This window comes from Cyrtonyx montezumae, unplaced genomic scaffold, assembly GCF_038088225.1.
Source record: "Cyrtonyx montezumae isolate F1298 unplaced genomic scaffold, pur_monq_1.0 scaffold_20, whole genome shotgun sequence".
In the NCBI taxonomy this organism is placed as follows: Eukaryota; Metazoa; Chordata; class Aves; order Galliformes; family Odontophoridae; genus Cyrtonyx; species Cyrtonyx montezumae.
This window is the reverse complement of record NW_027071937.1, coordinates 1,914,585-1,934,810: the sequence shown is the minus strand read 5'-3', so window position 1 is coordinate 1,934,810 and position 20,226 is coordinate 1,914,585. Positions and strand designations below refer to the sequence as shown.

The window sequence follows — 20,226 nt, the reverse complement described above, 5'->3', positions numbered from 1 at the left end:
GTTTTTTTGGAAGATGTACAGATAAAAGCAGTGACTTTTCAGTGCTTTAAGAGTCATAAATCAACACAGGCATAGCAACAGGAAGCATATTGTATGAATAAAAACCCTGCAGCTAGCGTTTTGCACCTAAGATGCCCTGCAGCATGTCTACGGGCAACGGAAAGATGATGGTGGAGTTCTTTTCTGCAGCAATGGTGTTCAAGGTCTGCAAATAACGAAGCTGAAGAGCAGCAGGGGACTCTGTGATAACCATAGATGCCTCTTTCAGGGCCCTGGAAGCATTCATTTCACCCTCAGCTGCAATTACCTGGAGAAGCAAAATGAGTGGAATGGAATTAATTCTGGTGCAATAATAAGTTAGAAGTATGTCAGATGACTTCAACCTTAAGTCATAAATCAAAGACGTTGCTTATCATTTTAATCAAGTGACCTCTCCTACTGCCTTTTGTCACTTAGATATAAGCTGCTCTGGTTTGCCTTGAAGGTTCTCTCTGCCCATTTTCTATTGTTTCAGCACTGCCTACTAAAAACAGAAGGTACTCCTCCTACATATCTGAAAAGAGCTTGACAGATGAATGACATGTTTCTCACTGGGAAAATACCTTTTATTCCTTCATTCTTTTTAAATGTTTGCTCATTTGTTGCCATAAATATTTTTACAAGCAGGGCTCTTCTGCATTGGGACAATATATTCTGAGCATGAGTAAACATTCTTTTGAACACCAGAATAAATAATAAAATCAGGAAGGAATTAAGCTTCAGAAAGTAATCTAAAAACTAATATTTGGAGCCTTAAAGATCTTCTGCAGGTCAGAGGAAGGGTGACAGAACTACATTTTACAGCTGTTTCATTTCTCATGTGAAGAAACAAAAGAGAAAACAAAGAACTTTCCAAAAATCAGGGCTGAAAAGCTGGAAGGAAGTTTGGCTCCTAACTGGCTGCAGTCTCCAGCTAGTAACCTCAGAGTTGTTCTGTTCGCGTTTTACTCTTGCAGTAAAAAAACCAGGATTCTACATTTTCAAATGAAATCTCAACTGCATAGTTCAAGCTGAAACAAGCAACAAGTGGCTGTATCCAAATCCACAAGAATCCTACCCTGCATTCCTATTTGCCACAACCCAATATGGAAAACAGTCTTCATCCTCCAAACCATTGTGTTAAGTTATTCATGAAGGCCAAAAATAAGCCACAAAAAAGCCCCACGAAATGCACAAGTCAATGCCATTACCTTTGCTCTCGCCTCCCGTGCAGCTTCAGCTTCTGCAGCCATTGCTCTCTGCAGCTGTACAGGTAATTTCACATCCTTGATCTCCACACGTTCCACCTTGATGCCCCAATTATCTGTTGCATCATCAAGTGCAGCCTATTTAAAGCAGGACAGTTAATTTCAGCCATGTACTTGGCTGCAAACAAGTATCTGAATTCGAAGAAAGACTATCGAACCAAACGCATTGTCGTAGAACTCTTTGCACTTTCCATTTAATGGGTTTTTAGTACTTACAGTATCCTTTGATAATTACAAAAGCATAACTGTTGTAAGCAAACGCTTAAAGCTTGAATTCTGTGGTGTGATTTCCTTCAACAGCAGCATATTGACATAACAATCCAGAATTCTCCTCTCACAAATCCCTCCTCCTTACTTGCTAGCCCGTTTAGTTTATTATTGTTTTACTCACTCATTTTTATTGGACTGAATACCATTCCAACAGCCCTCAATGGGGTTTTGCCTAAAGCTCCAAATCAAAACTTGGGTTACTATTTAAAAGGTAAAATTAAGTCCCAACCTCCAATTTATCTTCAGGATTGATGCATGACAGACTGTTAAATGCACTGCTTACACTGCTCATACCTGCATGTTGTGTGCTATCTCCTCACGGTCAGAGAGAATCTCAGAAAGGTTTTTGGTCCCCAGAACATTCCTCAAAGTTGTTTGTGCTAAAAGACGTGTGGCTGAGTCAGCGTTTGTGATGTTTGCCACAGCAAGGGTAGCATTCTGAACTCTGTAGTAAACCACTCCATCTACGTTAACTGTCACGGAGTCCTTGGTCAAAATCTAAAAAGCAATGTCAAAAACATATAATAATACAATATAACTAAATACATATTTGTTGAATATAATGATAATTCATACTTGTTTTACTGGACAAGTGTCTAGTTCTTCCCCAGGAAAAGCAGGTGCCATGAAGGCCATGTTTTACACATTTTATACACGTATGTTGCGTATCAACATCTCTACATAAAGATGCACAAACCTTTCAGCCTTGATCTGTCAAGCTAAGATTGAATATGATAACAGAGTGCTCCTCGTTGAAAAATCAGTCACAAGACCATTGATTTAGCAGGACATCTGTGCAGGTGTGTCAGTTTATAAAACAACGGCAAAACAGGCAAGCTATTTAGAAAGCAGGTGAGGAAAGAAGGAGTGTATTTCAGCTGCACTGTCAAGCATCACAAGCAGTTTCCCATAACACAAGTGTGGATGTAGCTGGAGGCAATTCTCAAATACTGATTATTCCATAGGAACCTTGGGACAGCCAATGCTAGAGACTCCAGCACGGCAGCGGCTGTGTTAAGTTAGCTGACTGAAGTGCAAAAACTTTGTACATAAAGGATGTCAGTGTATAACGAAGCCCAGAGAAGCAAAGGGCCTGTGAGATATTTTAGAAAATGCTAAGGATGTCTGGCTACCAACAGAATTGTTTTTGTCTGCCTGAAGGCCATACATATCAGCTGTGTGTCAGCCTTACTTCCACGTCTCATTTAAAATAGTGCTGTTCTCATCTGGCAGTTCATTGTCCTTCTCAGAAGTCTGACTGAAATGTCACCTTGTGTTACTGAAGGGGATGTGGTATCCTGGGCAAATGGCAGAGGAAATTTGTGAACATCCTCATTGCTAGATTCAAGTGATTTCCTTAAATCCTGTATGCTGAAGAAAAGATGTACTTGCCAAAATAAGGACAGGTATTCTTGATGCTTTAAAAGAAAGTGCATGAGAAAGAAGCAATCATTAATATTAATTATATTTTACTGTTTCGTTATAAAGAGAGCGAAACAGTGCACATGACCATGTGAAGAGGTGTTCTGTGTTAGAAGATGAGGACCATGTCACTTGACAAGACAGCAGTACGTGTGAGATTCACCTACTTTCTGTTTCCAGTCTATTCATTTTACTCAGCTTTTTGTAATAGCATTAGGAAAGAACAAACAGCATGCACAGAAGTCATGCACTACTAATATTTTACTACATATTTTTGCTTCTACCTACTGAAAACAGGGAAACCTAAACCCACAAGCATAATATAATCAAGACAAAACAAAAAAAATGTAGAACTTTACTAATAGCACATCAGCAGCTGCAACCACATCATGCCTGCCACTGATTAGGTTTCTACCAATTACCCTTTAGAGCATGCTATGACAGCTGCCATCTGTCTACATCTACAAGTAATGATGGGCAATAAACTGGCTGGCAAACATGACAGAAAACAGAAGCACCAGGCAGGTTGCTTTAAATGTCTATCTTGAAAAATACACCAGATACTCAGCAGACACAGTTAAAATCACTAACATACAATTGTTCATTTTAACATTTTTAGAAGACTCCTTTTGTATTCTTTGCTGTCTTTTTGCACTACTTAGTTCAGCTAGCTGAACTGTTGAGAGATTCTGCTCAGAAATTCGGATGTCCAAGTAGAATTGGACAAGAAATTAAACACATTTCTGTACTTCAGAACCTCCAAACTGAAGGTTATCGGATGACATGAGGTGCAGTGTGTCTCCATATGTCCCTGTACATAGCAGGACATAGAAGCAGCACGTACACAAAACCTGTGTATGAGAGCAGACCACCGAAAACTACGTGTATTCTTCACAGTATGTTTCACAACAAGCAATGAGTCTACATTAAAATTACATGCTGCCCAGTACTGAGAGGAAGAAAGGAAAAATAAAGCGCAAAAAATTCTGCAAACACTTCAGCAGATACAAAGGCAAGTGCAAGCTCACCTCCTGGGGAGGAATATCAAAAGAGATGGTCCTCATATCAACTTTGATGAAGCTGTCTATGCAGGGCAGGACAAAAAAGAGACCTGTAGAAAAACATCCATCCAAGAGGATGTGAGAATGGGTCATTAGAATAGATGGCACTAGCTATGGCAATAAGCTTAAATCATTTATACACTGTATCTGTACAGCCCTCTTTGGACTGAACTCAGCAGTTTCCTAGTGGCTTTCATGCCAGAAGAAGAAAAGTATGCTGAGAAGCCTCAATTTGCTCAGCTCTAACTAAGGAGGTCTAGGAAAGGCTCACACATAATTAGTTTACTACCTTCTCCCTATAAATAACATACATTGTCAATAAAATAAAAAAAATGTGAGGAACTCCAGTCTAACATCTGCAGGCAGCTATTATTTTTCCACCAACTCAATTAGAACAAAAATGAAGAATACTCTCCAGGACGTACCTGGCCCCTTTGCTCCTCCTTTCAAGATGCGTCCAAGTCTGAAGATGATGGCTCTCTCATATTCCCTTACAATCTGTAATAAATAGCTGGATGTCACCCATGGGTTTCCGGCAGGCATATCATGGATTACAAAGTACACATGCCAGTCCTAACACAGTCCTAAGTCTCACATAGAATATGCGTTACATTTTATTTCTGTATTGGCTGCTGTTGAGTATTTTAGACTAAACTTTACTCATAAAAGGCAAAGAGCAAAAGGAACAGTAAGAAAACTGTTCCCAAAGAAATATTCTTCAGACCACAGCACAGTCTGCCAACAGCAGAGGGAACAACACTTGGTCTGGGCAACACCATGCAAGCACTGAGAGTGGGCATTGGGAATATCCCAGCAACAAGAGATCACAGCATAGTGGATGTGACACAGCAGAGGTTTTCCACCTGCAGTTCTGATGGAGTGTATCAGCCAAAACAAAGGAGTTATTCCCTCATGTCTGGAAACTGGAAACATCAAGCTCAAAGCTCTCACAAAGGGCACAATCACTAGGAATCTATCACGTATACAAATACGTGTGTACACACATACGTACACTTACATACACATACACAGAGAGCTCCTGAAAAATTACTTCTGTTTTTGAAGAAACCAATCCTTAGAATTGTTCTGATATTACAAACTATTTTATAAGCTGACAGTGACTGGCATAGGGAAGAGGCATAGGGAAGATGCCAGTGCAACAATTCCTTTTTTGTTTGAAGATTAACAAACTGAAATGCTGGAGTTTGCCACAGTCCAGGAAAATATGGGCTTCTTTGTGTTTAAATTCAGTAATATAATCCTAAATTGGGAAGCAGTGCATTGCTTGAAGTTTTGATCTGACTTAGCAGTGAAAAGTTTTACCTTTATGCACATCCAGATTGATATAGGAAATGTAAGAACAGTGAAAAAAAAAGAGAGGATCACCAGGATCCATCCACACACACCGAGGCCGCTATCAGCATCACCTGGAAGAAAAGAGCTGAAATTGTCATATTTTTAAAAGACATCCTATGAAGGAGAACACCTGTGATGGACTTTCCTTTCAAATAAGCTGCTATTCCCATTCCTCCTCTGGCCAAACTCATCAGATGTACATCACGTCACATTAACAGCCCAGTCCTGCTTTCTTATGCACTGCTCTGGAAGTGGTGCAGATGGCTGAGGGCAGGATGTGGTTCAGGTAACACTTGCACAGAACTAAGCACGCACATCTCCACCACTCCTTTAGCTAACAGGTACAAACAGACTTTCAAATCCTCCTCCCCCAGGTCTTCTAGCGCGATGATCTATAGGCAGCAACAGAAATCCCATTCCTTTGTTGAGGACAGAAGCCAGAACAACACTTACTTCAAAAGGAGTGGGATGGGAATGCCCCATGCCATGCCTGGCAACAGGACACTGCAAATTGGATTTGTGTTCCAATTATCTGAGATGCAGAGCTGAGAAAAACTGGCTAAGTATGAGGAATAAGTCTCCAAGTCCCCACTCAGCAGTGATTCTAAGTAGAACCAATTTTATTATAAAAGAGAATCTTGATTTTGAAAAGTACTAATTGATTTTAATGACCATGGGTACATGTGTAAGCATGTGGGTACCCACGACTGAATTCAGCATTAGCAGCAGATGTGTTGGATAGAGAGGGAAACGATTCAGACGAGTCATTATATATCACTAATTTGGAAAGCAAATTACAAACTATATTTTGTGAACTCAGACCCACAGTATTTGACTGAAGTCACAAAAGTCGATAGATTGATAGGACTAGGAACCAGCACGGACGTTTCCATTCCTCTTTCACACAGTTTGTGAAACTGTGCCACAGATCTGCACAAGTAACACTGAGTACGGAGGTGCAGGAGTTAAGTTCTGTTCATGATGTGTCAGGAACTTGAGAGTTACTCAAAGCTTCCGAAGTCCATGGGCACGTAATCTGCAAGTTCACCTACCACAATAACCCTCACTGAGGTGTGTAACATCACGTGCCATTTTCCAGTTCCTCTATGGAAAGTCACCTACACAATCTGCTCCACAATTTACAAGTGATTTCCAGGAATTCTGCAAAAGGGAAGGAGATGTATGATCTGTGTGATACGTGTGGGCACTGAGCAGCCGTGAGCCAACAGCAGCAAACGTGTTACTGGAGAGCAACGCCTCCCATTTCGTAACAAGGCATTAGCTAACAGCTCTGAAAGAACGAGACGCTATCGCAGAGACAACGCCTGGAGACCGTAATAAAGAGAGGAACTGCCAAGCAATGATTGCTTACTATTAATCATGAGAATCATGTATATTAACAAAAAATGCCTATGATGAGAACAGCTCCGTTTGTACTACTGCATTGTGGTCATGAAAAGATGCTCAGAGCCCAACTTAACACCAGAAGGAGCCCAACTTCAGCACCCTGACTCCTCTCCTATGGCCTTGTGTCCATTTCTCAGCGTGCAGTAACCCAACCTTCACATCTTGAGCTCTCTCTTGTTTTGCTAAACCATTCTATACCCCTACTGCTTCGAACACTCCTCTTTTTGCACACTAGCAGTAGTCTTGCCTTTCAAGACATCCAGAGCTCACACTGGGAACTTAAGCAAAGAATCTTATTTTGAGAAAGTCTGCAATAAATTATGTACATTTTAAGGAAATAAACCACGAGGAGAAAGAAAATTAAAACACGTTGAAGCTGATGGGAAGAATTCCTGCTACTTTAGCAAGGAATAATCCCTTGGCTCATCCAACAGGAAGACAGTTCGTGCCAGGAGACGGTGGGGCAGTTCTCCCAGGACTGCTCCCAGTGTGGCACAGCCTTCACTGGAGAAGTATTTTCTTCCACAAAGACTATGCAACGTGACCAAACACAGCACAGTCAGATAGCAAACGTGTACGACTGCTCGACACAGTGATGGGAAAGGCCCTTCCTCCACAACCATACAGACATCCCAGCAGACTTACAGCACGATACGTGGGGGAATTAACTGAGAGGAAGGCTGGAATACCAAACAGGGTCTGCACTCACATGCTGCCACCTGAAATCCCAGATAGCATGGGAATGACCAAGCAGGGTTATCGTATGACAGTAACTCGACTGCTTGCTAATTGTCAAACAGTGACTAATACTTTTGACGAGAACTCATTTCTTTTTAGAGCATCTCAAAGCATTTCCTGTGGGAAACAGCCAAAGTGATGTTGCCTAATTAGTCAGAATTATGTCTAAAGCCTCCTGAGTCTGTAGATTCTTTACCCTGACAATTATGTTTTGACCTCCAAAACAACACACAGGAGAGCCAGTAGCACACGAGGGGAAAGGGCTGGGGATCACAGCAACCACTGCTGGATATTAATAACGAGCACAGAATGAAATGCAGCTCCTGCCCAAGAATACCAGAGCCACACATGAGCCATTGGGGCCCACACGGACCTGCGGTTATTTATACCGCAACTCGGATTAGCAGCCAGAGCCTTTGTGCACGGTGGTCCTAAGAAGTCACTTCCTTCTCGTGTTGCAGCGCGCAGCAGGAACAGAAAGCGCCGGTTGCGTTATTCCGGGGCCCCCCTTGCGAGATTTCCACCCGCAGCGCTCCGCGCAGCGGCCGCGCGACGCGGGGAACCGCACACAAATGCGGTGCGGCTCCAACCGCCCGAGCCGGGGAAACCCACCGCGCCCGCTCCTCCCGTCCCACCCGTCCCGCAACGCTCGGCTCAAAAATGCAGCGGCGTAAAAACAACCGCTCCCCAGCTCCCTCTGTCCCCGTGTGCGGCGGTTACTCCCGCTCGCTCCGGGAACTGCGCGCTCTGTTCCGCGTTACCGCGCGGGGAGCGGCGAACTTTAGAGGAGAAACACACAAACTTCGCCGAGCGACGAACTAAAAACCGCTACTCAAAGAAAGAAAAGTCCGACCGAAACGGAAAACCGGAGAGCGAACCCTCGGAGCACCGACAGCCAACGGGACGGGACGGAGCCGCCCCGCACCGCCCCGCACCGCGCGCCCGTCCCGTTACCGTTCCCCCGCATCTGCGCCTTCGCCGCGCTGCCCGCCTCGCAGTCCGCCATGGCCGCCCCGCGTCCGCTCCGCTCTCCGCTCTCCGCTCCGCTCTCCGCTCAGCTCCGCCCTGCCTTCCCCTGGGGGCGTCCCGCGAGGGTGGGTCGCGTGCGGGGGAACCGTTGGGGCCGTTGGGCCGCGCGTTCCGTGCTCAGCGATGCGGGAGCGGAGAGAGCAGAACGGGTTATGGGGTTGGGGGAGAGGCGGAGGGGGCAGCGAACCGGGCCGCGTGGGGGAAGGGGGCACAGCCCTCACTGCCGTAACCGTGCGCGGAGGTGTCCCGTCCTGCAGCTGCTGCGAGCGCCCCGTGACGGAGCGCCACGCGTGGAGCAGTCGGACGCGGAGCTGATCCCGTAGGGAACGGTTCAGCGCAGGTGGGCACGCGCAGCTCCGGGCGCACGTACGGGGAAACGGAACGTGCTGCGATGTGTGCGAGGAAAATGACCGCCCGCTTTTTCTTCTCTCTTTTTCTTTGCTGACTTTAGGTCTTAGAGTGCTGAGAACGTCTCCTTTCGGTGAGGAGGAGAGGAAGGATGTGCTTGAAATGGGAGCAATGTGTTTTGTGCAACCACAGAGTGGAGGAGTTGTGACGATCTCCTGAGTTTGGTACTGGAGCCAGTAGTAAAAAAAGTGAAAAAAAGCTGGTGCCAGTAGTACGGTACGGTGATTTGAATATGAATTGAGTTACATGTATCATTATTGATTTACATTTACACCGTGGGTCCCTTCCAACTCATGCTATCCTATTCTTCTGTGGTTCTGTGGTCATTTCAGCATCTGTAAATTTGCCTTATTGCTAAGCTCATAAGTCTGCAGCCAAAACCTTCCATCCCACACGGAGCCGACCACCTCACCCCATTTAAAGCTCGAATGGCACCATTTCATGTCCTTAAGTCCAAAGGTGTGTTACCGTTTGCTCGAAGAGGAGAAAGCCTTCTGTTTCAGGCACCCAACCCTGCGTCCTTTTGCACTTCACGGATTTTCCAGCGCGGCCGGAGAGGTGAGGGTCGGAGGATGCTGTTGTGTGGTTTGTTACTGCCATCTGCTGCAACACGAGCGTACAGCTTCACAGCCGAGAGGTGGGGGCTGTGGGAGATGCGACCATTATGTAGGAGTTACAGCCTTACAACCCAGGCTATAGCAGTGTTGGAAGGTCTTGCGTTTTTCGTTTCAATAAATAAAGGTACTGAAGGATTTGATTTCTGGCTCTCCAGAGGACAAGAACATTGGGCTTGAAAATGGATTTGGGAATCCTTAGGACTGGTTGGATTTCATTTACATCAGTCAGTGTGATTTTAAAGACGGACGCTCACAGCAACACCAACTCCTCGGTATCATTTTGCAGTAATGCCTCCATTTATGCGATCCTTCCGTGGGCTCTGGTGTGTGGGGCAGTCCATGAGGAGCAGCACCCCCATGCCCCTCTCATCCTGGGGGAGAAAGCAGCTGCAGCTGCTGTGTTTCACCTGTGTGCATCCAAATGCAATTTCAGTCCTCGGAAAAAACTGAGAGCGGAACACAGAGCGACCACGAGGTGTCAGCCGGGTCCCAAGCACAGCTCTCCCACGGCAGCCTTGGAAACACTGAAGTGCATTGGTTTGTGTCATCCCAGTCCTTCTTACAGTACAGTATGGCTGTCAGGGGCTGTTCCCCTGAATGTCGCTCCTGTGCTCCCAGACGTGCTGGTGTTGGTGCACAGCTGCTGGTGCTGTGCAGAGCTCCACGTGGTGGTCCCACTGTACCTGAGCTCCCACGTGCTGTGCATTGTCAGCATCCCACAGTGAGTGCACAGAGTGAACTGGTACTGAGGAGCGTTACTGTGCACTGTCACTGTTTTTTTTCCTATTTAGCAATAGGTTCTAAGGGACTCCTGCAGACATTTCCCATTGCTGTCTTCCATTCAGTTTTAGGGGTGAACTTACCTTCACATAAGCTAAGGCACTTATTATCTTCTTATCCATATGTGCACTTAAATATTTTGTCAACTTTTGATTTGGAGTTATACCTCTGGAGTATATATATCCATCACATGAGGAATTGCAGTCAGTCCATCTGCACACTTTGATTTTCTTGTGAAGAACACGAGTTGCACTCAGTTCCGCCCAGAGCAGCAACAACTGAACAAAAGCAGACAGCCAACCCAACCAGTGCTTCCCACCTCGTAGAATTCTGCGCTTCATTTCAGAGCCCCTTTTTATACCATAGGATCCTTTCCTGTGGAAATAGAGCATCTATCATTTGGAATCAAGAGCCCCACAAGAGAAACGTGACACATTCAGTTGTTTGAAACAGAATCATTTCTCCCACATGAAAGGGCATATCGTTAATCACATCTTTGAGCCTGGGAGGTGAACTGTGGGGAGGTTGTTTACACTGATGGATATACATAGCAGCCCACTCAGCAGAACTCATCCACAGGGATCCCTGTGCTGGGAGCCGGGCCTGCAGTCAGGATGGAAACTAGCAGGCATAATGATTTTCTGATGTAGCGTGCTTTCCTTATTAAAAATATAAAGAATATCTGCTCAACCATGCAGCGAATGTAAGTGCCCAGCCACCCCTGGGCAGCAGACACGCTTCAGGAATCTCTCAAGCACTTCAAATGAGTAAGAATAAAACCCTTTGAATTCTCGTAGATGTCCCATTGGCAGATCTGAAGTTCCACATTCATGGATTATATTTGTTTATTATTATTATTTTCTGGAGTATTTCTTGTGGCTCGGAGCAGAGGGCTGAGCATCCTGGCTGTGCAGTGGTTCAGGAGCTCGAGGTGCAGCCTTGGTGAGGTGCTGAGCTGCCCGACGCCAGCAGGAGAAATAAAAGCAGGAAAAAAACCCAACAAAACAGAAGCAAAAAAAGAAAAAGAAAAAGCGATGTAACAGTGGTTTCCAACATTTAACGAAGTCTACCTCTGTGTTTCATGGCTGTACTGAGTGAATATATTCTAAGCTAAAGCAAGTAAGAGGCGCTGGAATTTCCCAGTGCCCTCCGATGAGTTTCCTGTGAACCCCTCCTCTATTCCCTCTGCTGTTTCGTATGCTAGTCGTGTGAGCAAAAGGTTTTGCTTGTCATTTCTGGGCTTACCCACAATTCAGCTGGCAGCTGCTGCTCTTTTTGATTCCTCAGGATAATGATTTCGTTGCTTCTTTATATTTGGAGAAGGAGAAAATTTGTGTTTAACAAAACAGAAAAAGCCTCAGGTAATAGAGAAGAGAAAGGAGAGCACTGGAACAAGTGGAAGTCGTTGAGGTGCCCTTAAAGCAGCAGTGCAATGGCACGTGAGGCTTACAGGAGCTCGGCCTCAGAAGAAGTGCCCCCATAGTTTGTCACTGAGGGTACAGATGTGTGTCCCAGTGGGACAGCCCGGAGCTCCTGGTGCTTGTACCACCTCATGGCTGCGTTCCCACGCTGCTGGCAAGCATGGAAGTGACCTGCAGAATAAGGGAAGGTGGTATTACTGAGAAAAAGGATATTCATGGTGCACGCTTCAGTCTACTAAATATATGTTTTATGTATATGCATAACAGGCCTATGTTTTAAAATAGAATAAGTGTGTAAGTTGCAACAAGGACCCCGTGGCACCTGTCTGCTCCTGGACATGTGCCACACAGAGGCTTTGGAAAGCTTAAGACATCCTTGGGTTGAACTTACGGACTTGCCACACAGAGGCTTTGGAAAGCTTAAGACATCCTTGGGTTGAACTTACGGACTGATTTTACATCTCTTTGAAAAACAACACCGTTATTTTGGAAAAAAATGCTATAAATGCTTTTAGAAGGAGTCTGTGTTGCAGTGTTCATGATGCATTGATCATTTGCCTGGCGTGGTTTCCCATAGGCAGGCTTCTCATGAGGCCCGAGGTCTGTAGCAAACTGATGTGAAGCTGGGACATGATTGACACCCAGAGATTTCAGCACATTACAGAACCTGTTGTTTTTCCGGGTGCTCCCCATCCCCAGCAGCTGTTGTTCTTCTCTTTCACTGGTCTTCTCTTTTCCCAGTCTGTTTCATGCAGTGATGCAGATCTGTGCCTCACATCCACACTGCAGTTAGAAACAGTTACACAGGTTGCCACGAATAAAAACTTATCGTGCCAGAACAGTGATGACATGGTTCAGATGCTGTGGTTATACTTTGAGGAGCATTCATTCCAACATGTCAGTCTGCATGGGTGAACGAAGTCCCAGCCCTTATTCCTGTCCTGTGCTCTGTTCCCACTCTGTGGACACTGCCATGACCGAGTGCAGTGCTGCCATGGCCTGGTTTTGTCCACCTGTCCTTCCTTCACTCACAGCAAAGGACTGCGAGAGCATTAAATAATGGAAGAACTAATTGGTATTTTTGAAAATGTAGCAATAAGGAAAGCTGAAAGTTTATGAACAGGTTTGATAGAGAACTAAAGGACCCATGATGTGTTTCTATGGAAACTACAGCTTAAGGTTTTTATCTGATGAGATTCTAAAAAGAGAACAATCTGTCTCTTTTCTGATTTCGGTAGACGGAGAATAAATACAGCCAAATCAATTGCTAAGTGGTCTTTGAAAAGATAGCTAATGAAGTGCTTCAGGATGAAAACTGCTGCATAAATGGAAGGTAACACTTCTGTCTTAATCATTGCCACTAATTATGAGATTTTTAGGACAGATTGCTGGTGAGAAGCTGCAGCTCACCAGTCAAAATATTTGTGCATGTTTCCGTGCAGTTGCTGTCCCTGAATTATTTATTTATTTGCACTTAGTGTGAGTATGAGAGCATGGCACATTGCTCTGCTGCAGGGTGGCAGGGCTGGGCACTGCTGCCATACACTGTGGGGCTGTGCTGGCAAGGCTGGCACTGCACCATGGGCTCTTTGTAGAGCAAGTGCAGCGTGCTGGTCAGAGGTGAAAGCTGAGATTCATGAAGCATTGTGCTATTTCTGTCCATGCTTTTGTGCTCTTCGATGTCACTTTCTTGATCGGCACAGATTGGCTCCCAGCTTTGCAGTTCATCGTGTGCAGCCTATTCATCCTCACTTCCTTCCAGATCTTTTGGTAACTGACAGCAGAGACTGCTCCTCACTTAACCAAGCCTTCGTCCAGAGCCAGCAGCTCTTGTGCTAGCTGGGATGAGTTCCTCCCCAGTTCCACAGGCCACACAAATGACTTCATCCTGCAAATAACATATGGCCGTGGTTAGAATTGGCTGAAGCTGGGATGTTTCCACTTTTGATTCTCTTCTAATTTTGATGGTCACAGCAAATGAAATAACAGATGTATTTGTATCTGCATTCTAATGAAGAAAAATACCATACTGAGGTTATCTGAATACTAATATACACGGTCTCTTTTTCTGACACAAAAGGAATCGTACCCTTCTGCACAGTGATGGCTTCTTACAAAGCAACAGATGGCTCCAGCAGGCAAGAACAAAAGCCCTGGGACTTGGCTCTTACATTTGTATGTGTTGCTCCTTCTGCACGTATTGTAAACTCTGAGTACTGCTAAGGTGTCTGCAGAGATTAGATTAGTGGAATAAATAATTTTGGAACATAGTGTTGGTAGGCAGGAAATACCCTGTTTCACTGCATTGTATTAACTGTGAATAAATAATTAAACAACCTGGCCCCAAATGTAAGGGAAACCTTTTTAAAGAAGCATCAGCTACAGCCACTTGTCATGCTCACACTTCAGCTCAGACTGTTTTGCAGTGCACATTCTCTCCTGGACTGGTGCTGCAAATCTGAGAGCAGTATGGAAAACCATAGGAACATAGGTCCAGGTTACAGAACTCTTTTTTTCCCCACCTCCTCAGAAATCTCAGAGGTTCCTGCGTTCTCTCTCCTCTTGCTTTGACTCTTCATCCACTGTTGGACCACATCTCATGTTTGTGCTGTTTTCCTGCGGGCGATACATGCAGTACTGTTTCACAGATATGTGGGAAATGATGCAGAGAGCACAGTTTGCTGCAGCAGCTACCAGGCAACCCCGGAGTTCTGGGTTTCTTATAGTGACACGACTTCCAGATGTTTCAGTGGTTTGATTTCCATAGAAACCTAGTACTAATGATCTATTTCCTGAATGACCATTTTTGTTCATGGAGACAATTTGCAAAAGATTGTAGGTCTTGTTCTTTATTAACAAGTTGGTAAAACTCCCTCTGACTTTGGTTAGAATGGATTCAGCACTGACAATGGCTGAAATCCCACTGCTTGCCTCTCCTTTCATCGAGGGCACTGTGGCTTTTAATGGGTTGCAAGCTTTCTTAGTGGAAATTGTCTTCCATTTGGAAGGGATTTATGCTCCCATTTCTTGTTGCATACATTTCTTATTTGTCTTTTTCATGTATGTTAAAGATATGCTGTAGTTCTATCCACAGACATGCATGTTACACTGAAGTAATTAGAGCTGTGCCACAGTTTCCACTATAAACAGCATTTCTCAAGGTTTTATTGCTCGGCTTTGGAATTTCCTTCTTATGAATGTGACATACACTCAGACACAGATTGTTTTTAAATGTATTTTAAATGTCCATTTCCACTTTTTTGAGCTATAAAAGAAAGCAGTGCTTTCAGCTGGGGCCTTTCCATCCTCCAGGTCCTTGCAACCCATGAGCTAGGGAGGAGAGGAGGGTGAGCCCTGGCATGGAGCGGAAGAAACTGCTCTGGAATGAAGAACTCGAGGTGATGGCACCTGCAGCGATGGTGGTAAGTCATCACTGTGCTCCAAAGGCAGCTCAGGCCTGCAGTGGGGTTTCCATATTGTTGTAGAACAGAGTACATTATTTGTTGTGGCACATGGGAATTGTTTCTTCCAGCTCCTGTGAAGCACACCGTATTAATTCTCCTTTGATAGATTCTCTCTATTGGGCTGTTGTCAGAACTACCAGGAAGAGACACAAACCACCATTTTATTTTAATCACTCAGCTTTCCTCTCCTGAAGGGTAAATATCAACTTCATATAAGAGAAAGTCTATTACAGGCACTTGGAGGTAGAACTGTATGAACTATGGAATTTGCATTCAAACTGAAATATATCCCCAAAAGCCAAATTCTTCTTTATGATTTGATAGAAACACGTATTGTCTGGTTTGGGTTATTGTCTGGCTTTGGTTGCCTGATAACAAATTTGAGTGTTTCTCCTTTTTTTTTCTTTTCTTTATTCTAAAACACTGTAAAGTGTACTTAAATTTAGACTACAGACATTATTTGACACATAGGACAAAAAGAAGTTTAATCTAGAAATGAAGTTTTTTCCCTCATGGTCAGTTTGGTTGTCTCAGCACAGACCTGTGAGTCAGAGGGGAAATTCACCTTTCTGTATTGGAAGAATATGGGAAGGAGCACGGGAAAAAAATGGAGACAGAAAAGGGAGAGATTCATTTCTTGCATACTCTGCAGTCTCTTTCAAAAAGCGACTTCTCCAGTTATCCACAAGAGGGAGTTTAAGCTTTTTCTATGGAGAAGCAGATGGTCGTACTGAGGTGTGCTCTCAAGAGCCTGAGTGGAAACCGATGTGTTCAGATATCGCTGTCAGCAGAGCTGAGCGCGCTGATGCTGGTTAGCAGGAATCACGAGCTGAGGGAACGCTGCAGCATATCAACCACGGGGTCATTTAAGAGAAGCTGTTTGCTTTGTTTTGTCGCCATAGCATCTACTGAGGCTCTCTCTCATCACTCATTAGTTGCTGCTGGTAAGCTGCACGTTAAGGAAGTGCATTATGAGAGGTACTTTTGGTGCTGGAGGGTGTTGGTCCACGAAGCCCCACCTGGCATTGCTGAGCTCAGAGCACTGATAGGAAAGGCAGCCTGCACACACCATCTGTTGCTCAGGTGTGTTTTTCATCCTCCAAGTAGAAGAAATTAATCTGGTGGCTCTGCTTTGCTGCTGGGATGTACAGGGGTGGGTGGCAGATGGGTCCGTGGCCTTGCACTGGCAGAGTAAAGGAAGCTGACTGATGCTGGAAGGTCTGGCTGCGGGGTGGCCTGGGATGCTGTCACTCCTCACCCTATCACTGCAGCCATTCCCCACTTCTGTGTGCTTCCAGAGCTCCCTGCGCTGGGGAGGGCGAGCAGTGTGGGTGCAGATTTTGGAAGTTACTGTGTGTGTGACTGTAAACAGAGATGCTCCTCTCCTTGCTAAAATTATTTTTACAGACAGCAACACAGAGCGTGGTTATATCATACCGGCTACCCGCTCCAGTTCTGAGCTGCAAATTGTTAAAAATAAAGAAAATAAAGAGCCCTGAAGTTCATTGAATTTGAAAGAAACTTTCCTAAGGGCTAAGGAGAAGAATGAAGGAAGAAGTCTTGTCTGTACTGAACATCACTAGATCCAAACAGGGGCTGCATTAGTAAAAGCGGACTGCTTTTAATCCATTGTGAGTCTGCACTGCCATGAAAAACCTTCTGGCTAAATTATTATTATCACTTATATTTAAGCAGAAAATCCATTAGAGCCAGAGAGGCCACAGCATAGATCTTAATTTCAGATCAGATAAAAGGAAGCCAAGGCTGATAAACCAAGAGTTTGTGGCAAAAGCTAAAAAACTAAATTAGGGGAATTAAATTAAAGAATTCAAAGATAGGAAGAATGATTTAAAGGCCAAAGGAAGGCTGCCATGAAGACACTGTCTTTCTGATGGCGTTGTCGAGATGACCCATGTGCTGTTCTGTAGGGATGGGCACACTGAAAGGCTCTGCTCCACCTGGGACCCGTGCTTCCATCATGTGGTCTCTTCTAACAGAATTATAATATTATTTATACCTTTCAGTTTTTCAATAAGAGAAAATTATTTTCCATGTTTACTGGTGCTGCATACGACAAGAAAAATACATGTTTCTAAACAAATGTAAGGATTCTCATTTTGAAACGAGGCATCACTGCATGTGAGTTTAGAATCAGAGCTGCCACAGATCCTGTGGTAATAAATCAGTTTATCTGATTTGTCCAGAGCATCCTGTAGCCCTGCAGTCAGTGTAACCCAACATCTTCCCTCTTTTTTGAAGAGAATGCTCAGATCCATTAGTTAATTCAAGCTGAATAAACTCTGTGGTGTTTTCCTGCCAAATACTACAGAAGGGAATATTGAATTGTTCTTTGGAAAGGCCCCTAGGATCTGTCACGTCGCTTCAGTATTTGTGACTAAGATGCAGATCTGCTTTGTGTCTTTATGCACCATCAGGATCTGAGGCATATTGCACATGAAGAAGTAAGAATGTGAGCCTTGTGCTTCCTCACATCACAAAGGTTAGGTAGTGTGGTGAATGCAGTGCTTATAACCTGCAGAGCACTGCAGCCTCCTGAGATTCAGGCTGATGGGGATGGCTTTTCCTGCGTGCACGTTCAGTTCTGTGCATGTTCTCCTTGTACTGCTAGCATCTAGTGCAGGTTCCTGGTAGCACCTGCTTTACTGAGAGGGGAAGTGATGGAGAAAATTTTGTAGAGTGATACTGGTGGATGAGCTGTGATGAAACTGTGCTCCACTGACATGAAGCGAGCAAATGCTTGGCCTACTTCAGCAGTAATCTCTGGCAAGAGTGGAATAACAAGGCCCACCCTCTTCTGGAGAGACCTCCTGTCGCTGCAGATCAGAGGACTTCATTACCATTTGAGTTATTAACCACACCTTCACACTGGCTCGTCCTTGTGTCACTTGAAAACTGTGCAGTGCTTTCATCATGGAAAGGTGAGCACATGAGAAATTGTGCAGGCGAAAAGAGGGCATCACTGCAAATGCTGAAGCTTTAGAGAGCTGCAGTGCTACACAGTGAAGCAGCACTTCTATACACTTTGATACACAGCTCCCACAGTCTGCTACGACTGTCAGAAAACAAATCATCCAAGCTATATAGTGAATGGCTGGAAGATGGGCCAAAAATGGGGGACGTGCATGCAGGCAAACCTTGGCCGTGGCTATTATAATGAGGCTGTCAAAATGGATCAAGCAAGAGCTGATTGACACTGTGCAAAAGGCACCAGAGAGAAAGCAAGCACAGTGCATGCAGCAGGGTGCACCTCGACACCTGCAGCCTGTGCTGTGCCACGAACCACCAGAGGTGAACACTCTCTAGTGTCTCATGCAAACTGTAGAACAAATCTCTCTTACCTTAGTACCTCATGTGCATGCTCTGCTTGCTCCAGGTAATCAGTATATCAGAGCACAAAAATTTTCCTCCAAAGCAAAACATGAGAACAATAAATGATAGGTTGTCTTTATATGGTACTAATGTAGTGGCATTGGCACATATGGGCTCGGAGCTATTCAGCTGTTGAACAGTTACTGTACAACACACTACATCATTCGTAAGCATTGCTGTAATGAGGTTTTACAGACACAATTTCTCTGTGTTTAATTTATGCTGAGTATATTCAGAGAGTGAAAGATTATCCAGGGAATCCTTCCTGCCGTCGGAATAGCAATGCCTTTCCTTTGCAGCTTCCTTCCCTCCCTTTGTCCTGTTCTGAAACTTCATGCTCTTTTTCTATGACTGTATGCTATCTTTATATAACCAAGGTAATATTTCACAGGCATTTCAATGGACAATGGTGCTGTCAAGGACTATGTGCTGCTTCCCACATTACATTGCTAAGCAACATACAATATAGCAGCATGATACCCTGCTGTTGGTGAGAAGTCAAGCTCCAACGTTCAGTCAAATTATTCTGATCTGCTTTTCCGTTACACAAGAATCAACTTCCTCCAGCACATAATTAAAGATCTGTATTAATAGTAACAAACACATACAAAAATTGGATATTTTTTAATCACACATGTCAAATACACACACATAAATATTTTTTGCTGAATCAACCCTGGACAAGTGTCTCTGTTTGCTATTTTTCCAATTGTGTGGCTTTCACTGCCTTTGAGATTTGTTTATATCAAAGTATTAATTGAGTGAAATGCTTCAGCTTTGAAACAAGCTTGTTTGCTCATCAGCTTAAAATCGCATGTGCTCAAAGCTCTGCTTACATGCAGGTCCACTTGAGAGCAGACACAGGATGTCAAATCCACGTTTGGAGCCAACCCTTCTATTTCATTACCTCTGCCTGAAGTACAAACTTAATGGTTGATGAGGTAAAATCTCAGTTATCTCCTTTTTTTCCAGACAGATTCATTTAAAGTCAAGTTAATTAGGAGTTGGAAAAAATTAAATCTGTACTCATATTTAGAAACTCACATGGGACATTTCATTGTGCAGATCAATTTTGCCATCTGATATCATCTCTGAAGAAACATGCATATTTCAGTTTGATTCTTGATTATTACTGTAAAGGAAATAATCAAACAGGACGATCACAATGTTAGCTCCTTTCCTAGAGGATAACATTCTTCTAGAATGTTTCAGTAGATCCTGAAAGAGGAATTCTTTCACTTACAGATTCATTAAGCCTTTCCAATCAGTTGTTTCCCACTGGCTTCTAAAATACATTCATACTAGTTGTGCTTACTGTGCCTCACTTGCAAAACTTTCACCCTGTTGCTTCCAAGGACGATTCAGCATTTTACCATTAGCATTAGCCACTGATGGGGATCCAAGCAGCCATTGCAATGTTTGTTTTGTAACTTAAGGAGTTGAAGCATGGGGTTGAAATGTGTTATTTTCAATAAGGCAGTCATGAACCATGTAACACATAGTGAGTCAGCATGGGCAGGAATGGGATGGCAGCACAGTGGCTCTGTGAGGGTCCTCAGAGTCAGTGCAAGGAGCAG

At 44.2% G+C, this 20,226-nt stretch overlaps 1 protein-coding gene across 2 annotated transcripts; it reads right to left on the bottom strand.

The window, feature by feature from the left end:
- Positions 1 to 101: 101 nt before the first annotated feature.
- On the bottom strand, positions 102 to 8,560 carry STOM (stomatin). Of its 2 annotated transcripts, none has more exons than XM_065737362.1 (7): positions 8,495 to 8,560; positions 5,363 to 5,466; positions 4,465 to 4,537; positions 4,007 to 4,089; positions 1,851 to 2,054; positions 1,230 to 1,364; positions 102 to 307 (listed from the first exon to the last, which is right to left on the bottom strand). In XM_065737362.1, the coding sequence occupies exons 1-7, from the start codon at positions 8,544 to 8,546 to the stop codon at positions 113 to 115; spliced, it is 846 nt and encodes a 281-aa protein (XP_065593434.1). In that variant the 5' UTR covers positions 8,547 to 8,560; the 3' UTR covers positions 102 to 112. The 2 variants fall into 2 exon arrangements, with proteins under 2 accessions (XP_065593434.1, XP_065593433.1); XM_065737361.1 differs by lacking the exon at positions 8,495 to 8,560 and adding an exon at positions 6,222 to 6,376.
- Positions 8,561 to 20,226: the final 11,666 nt, after the last annotated feature.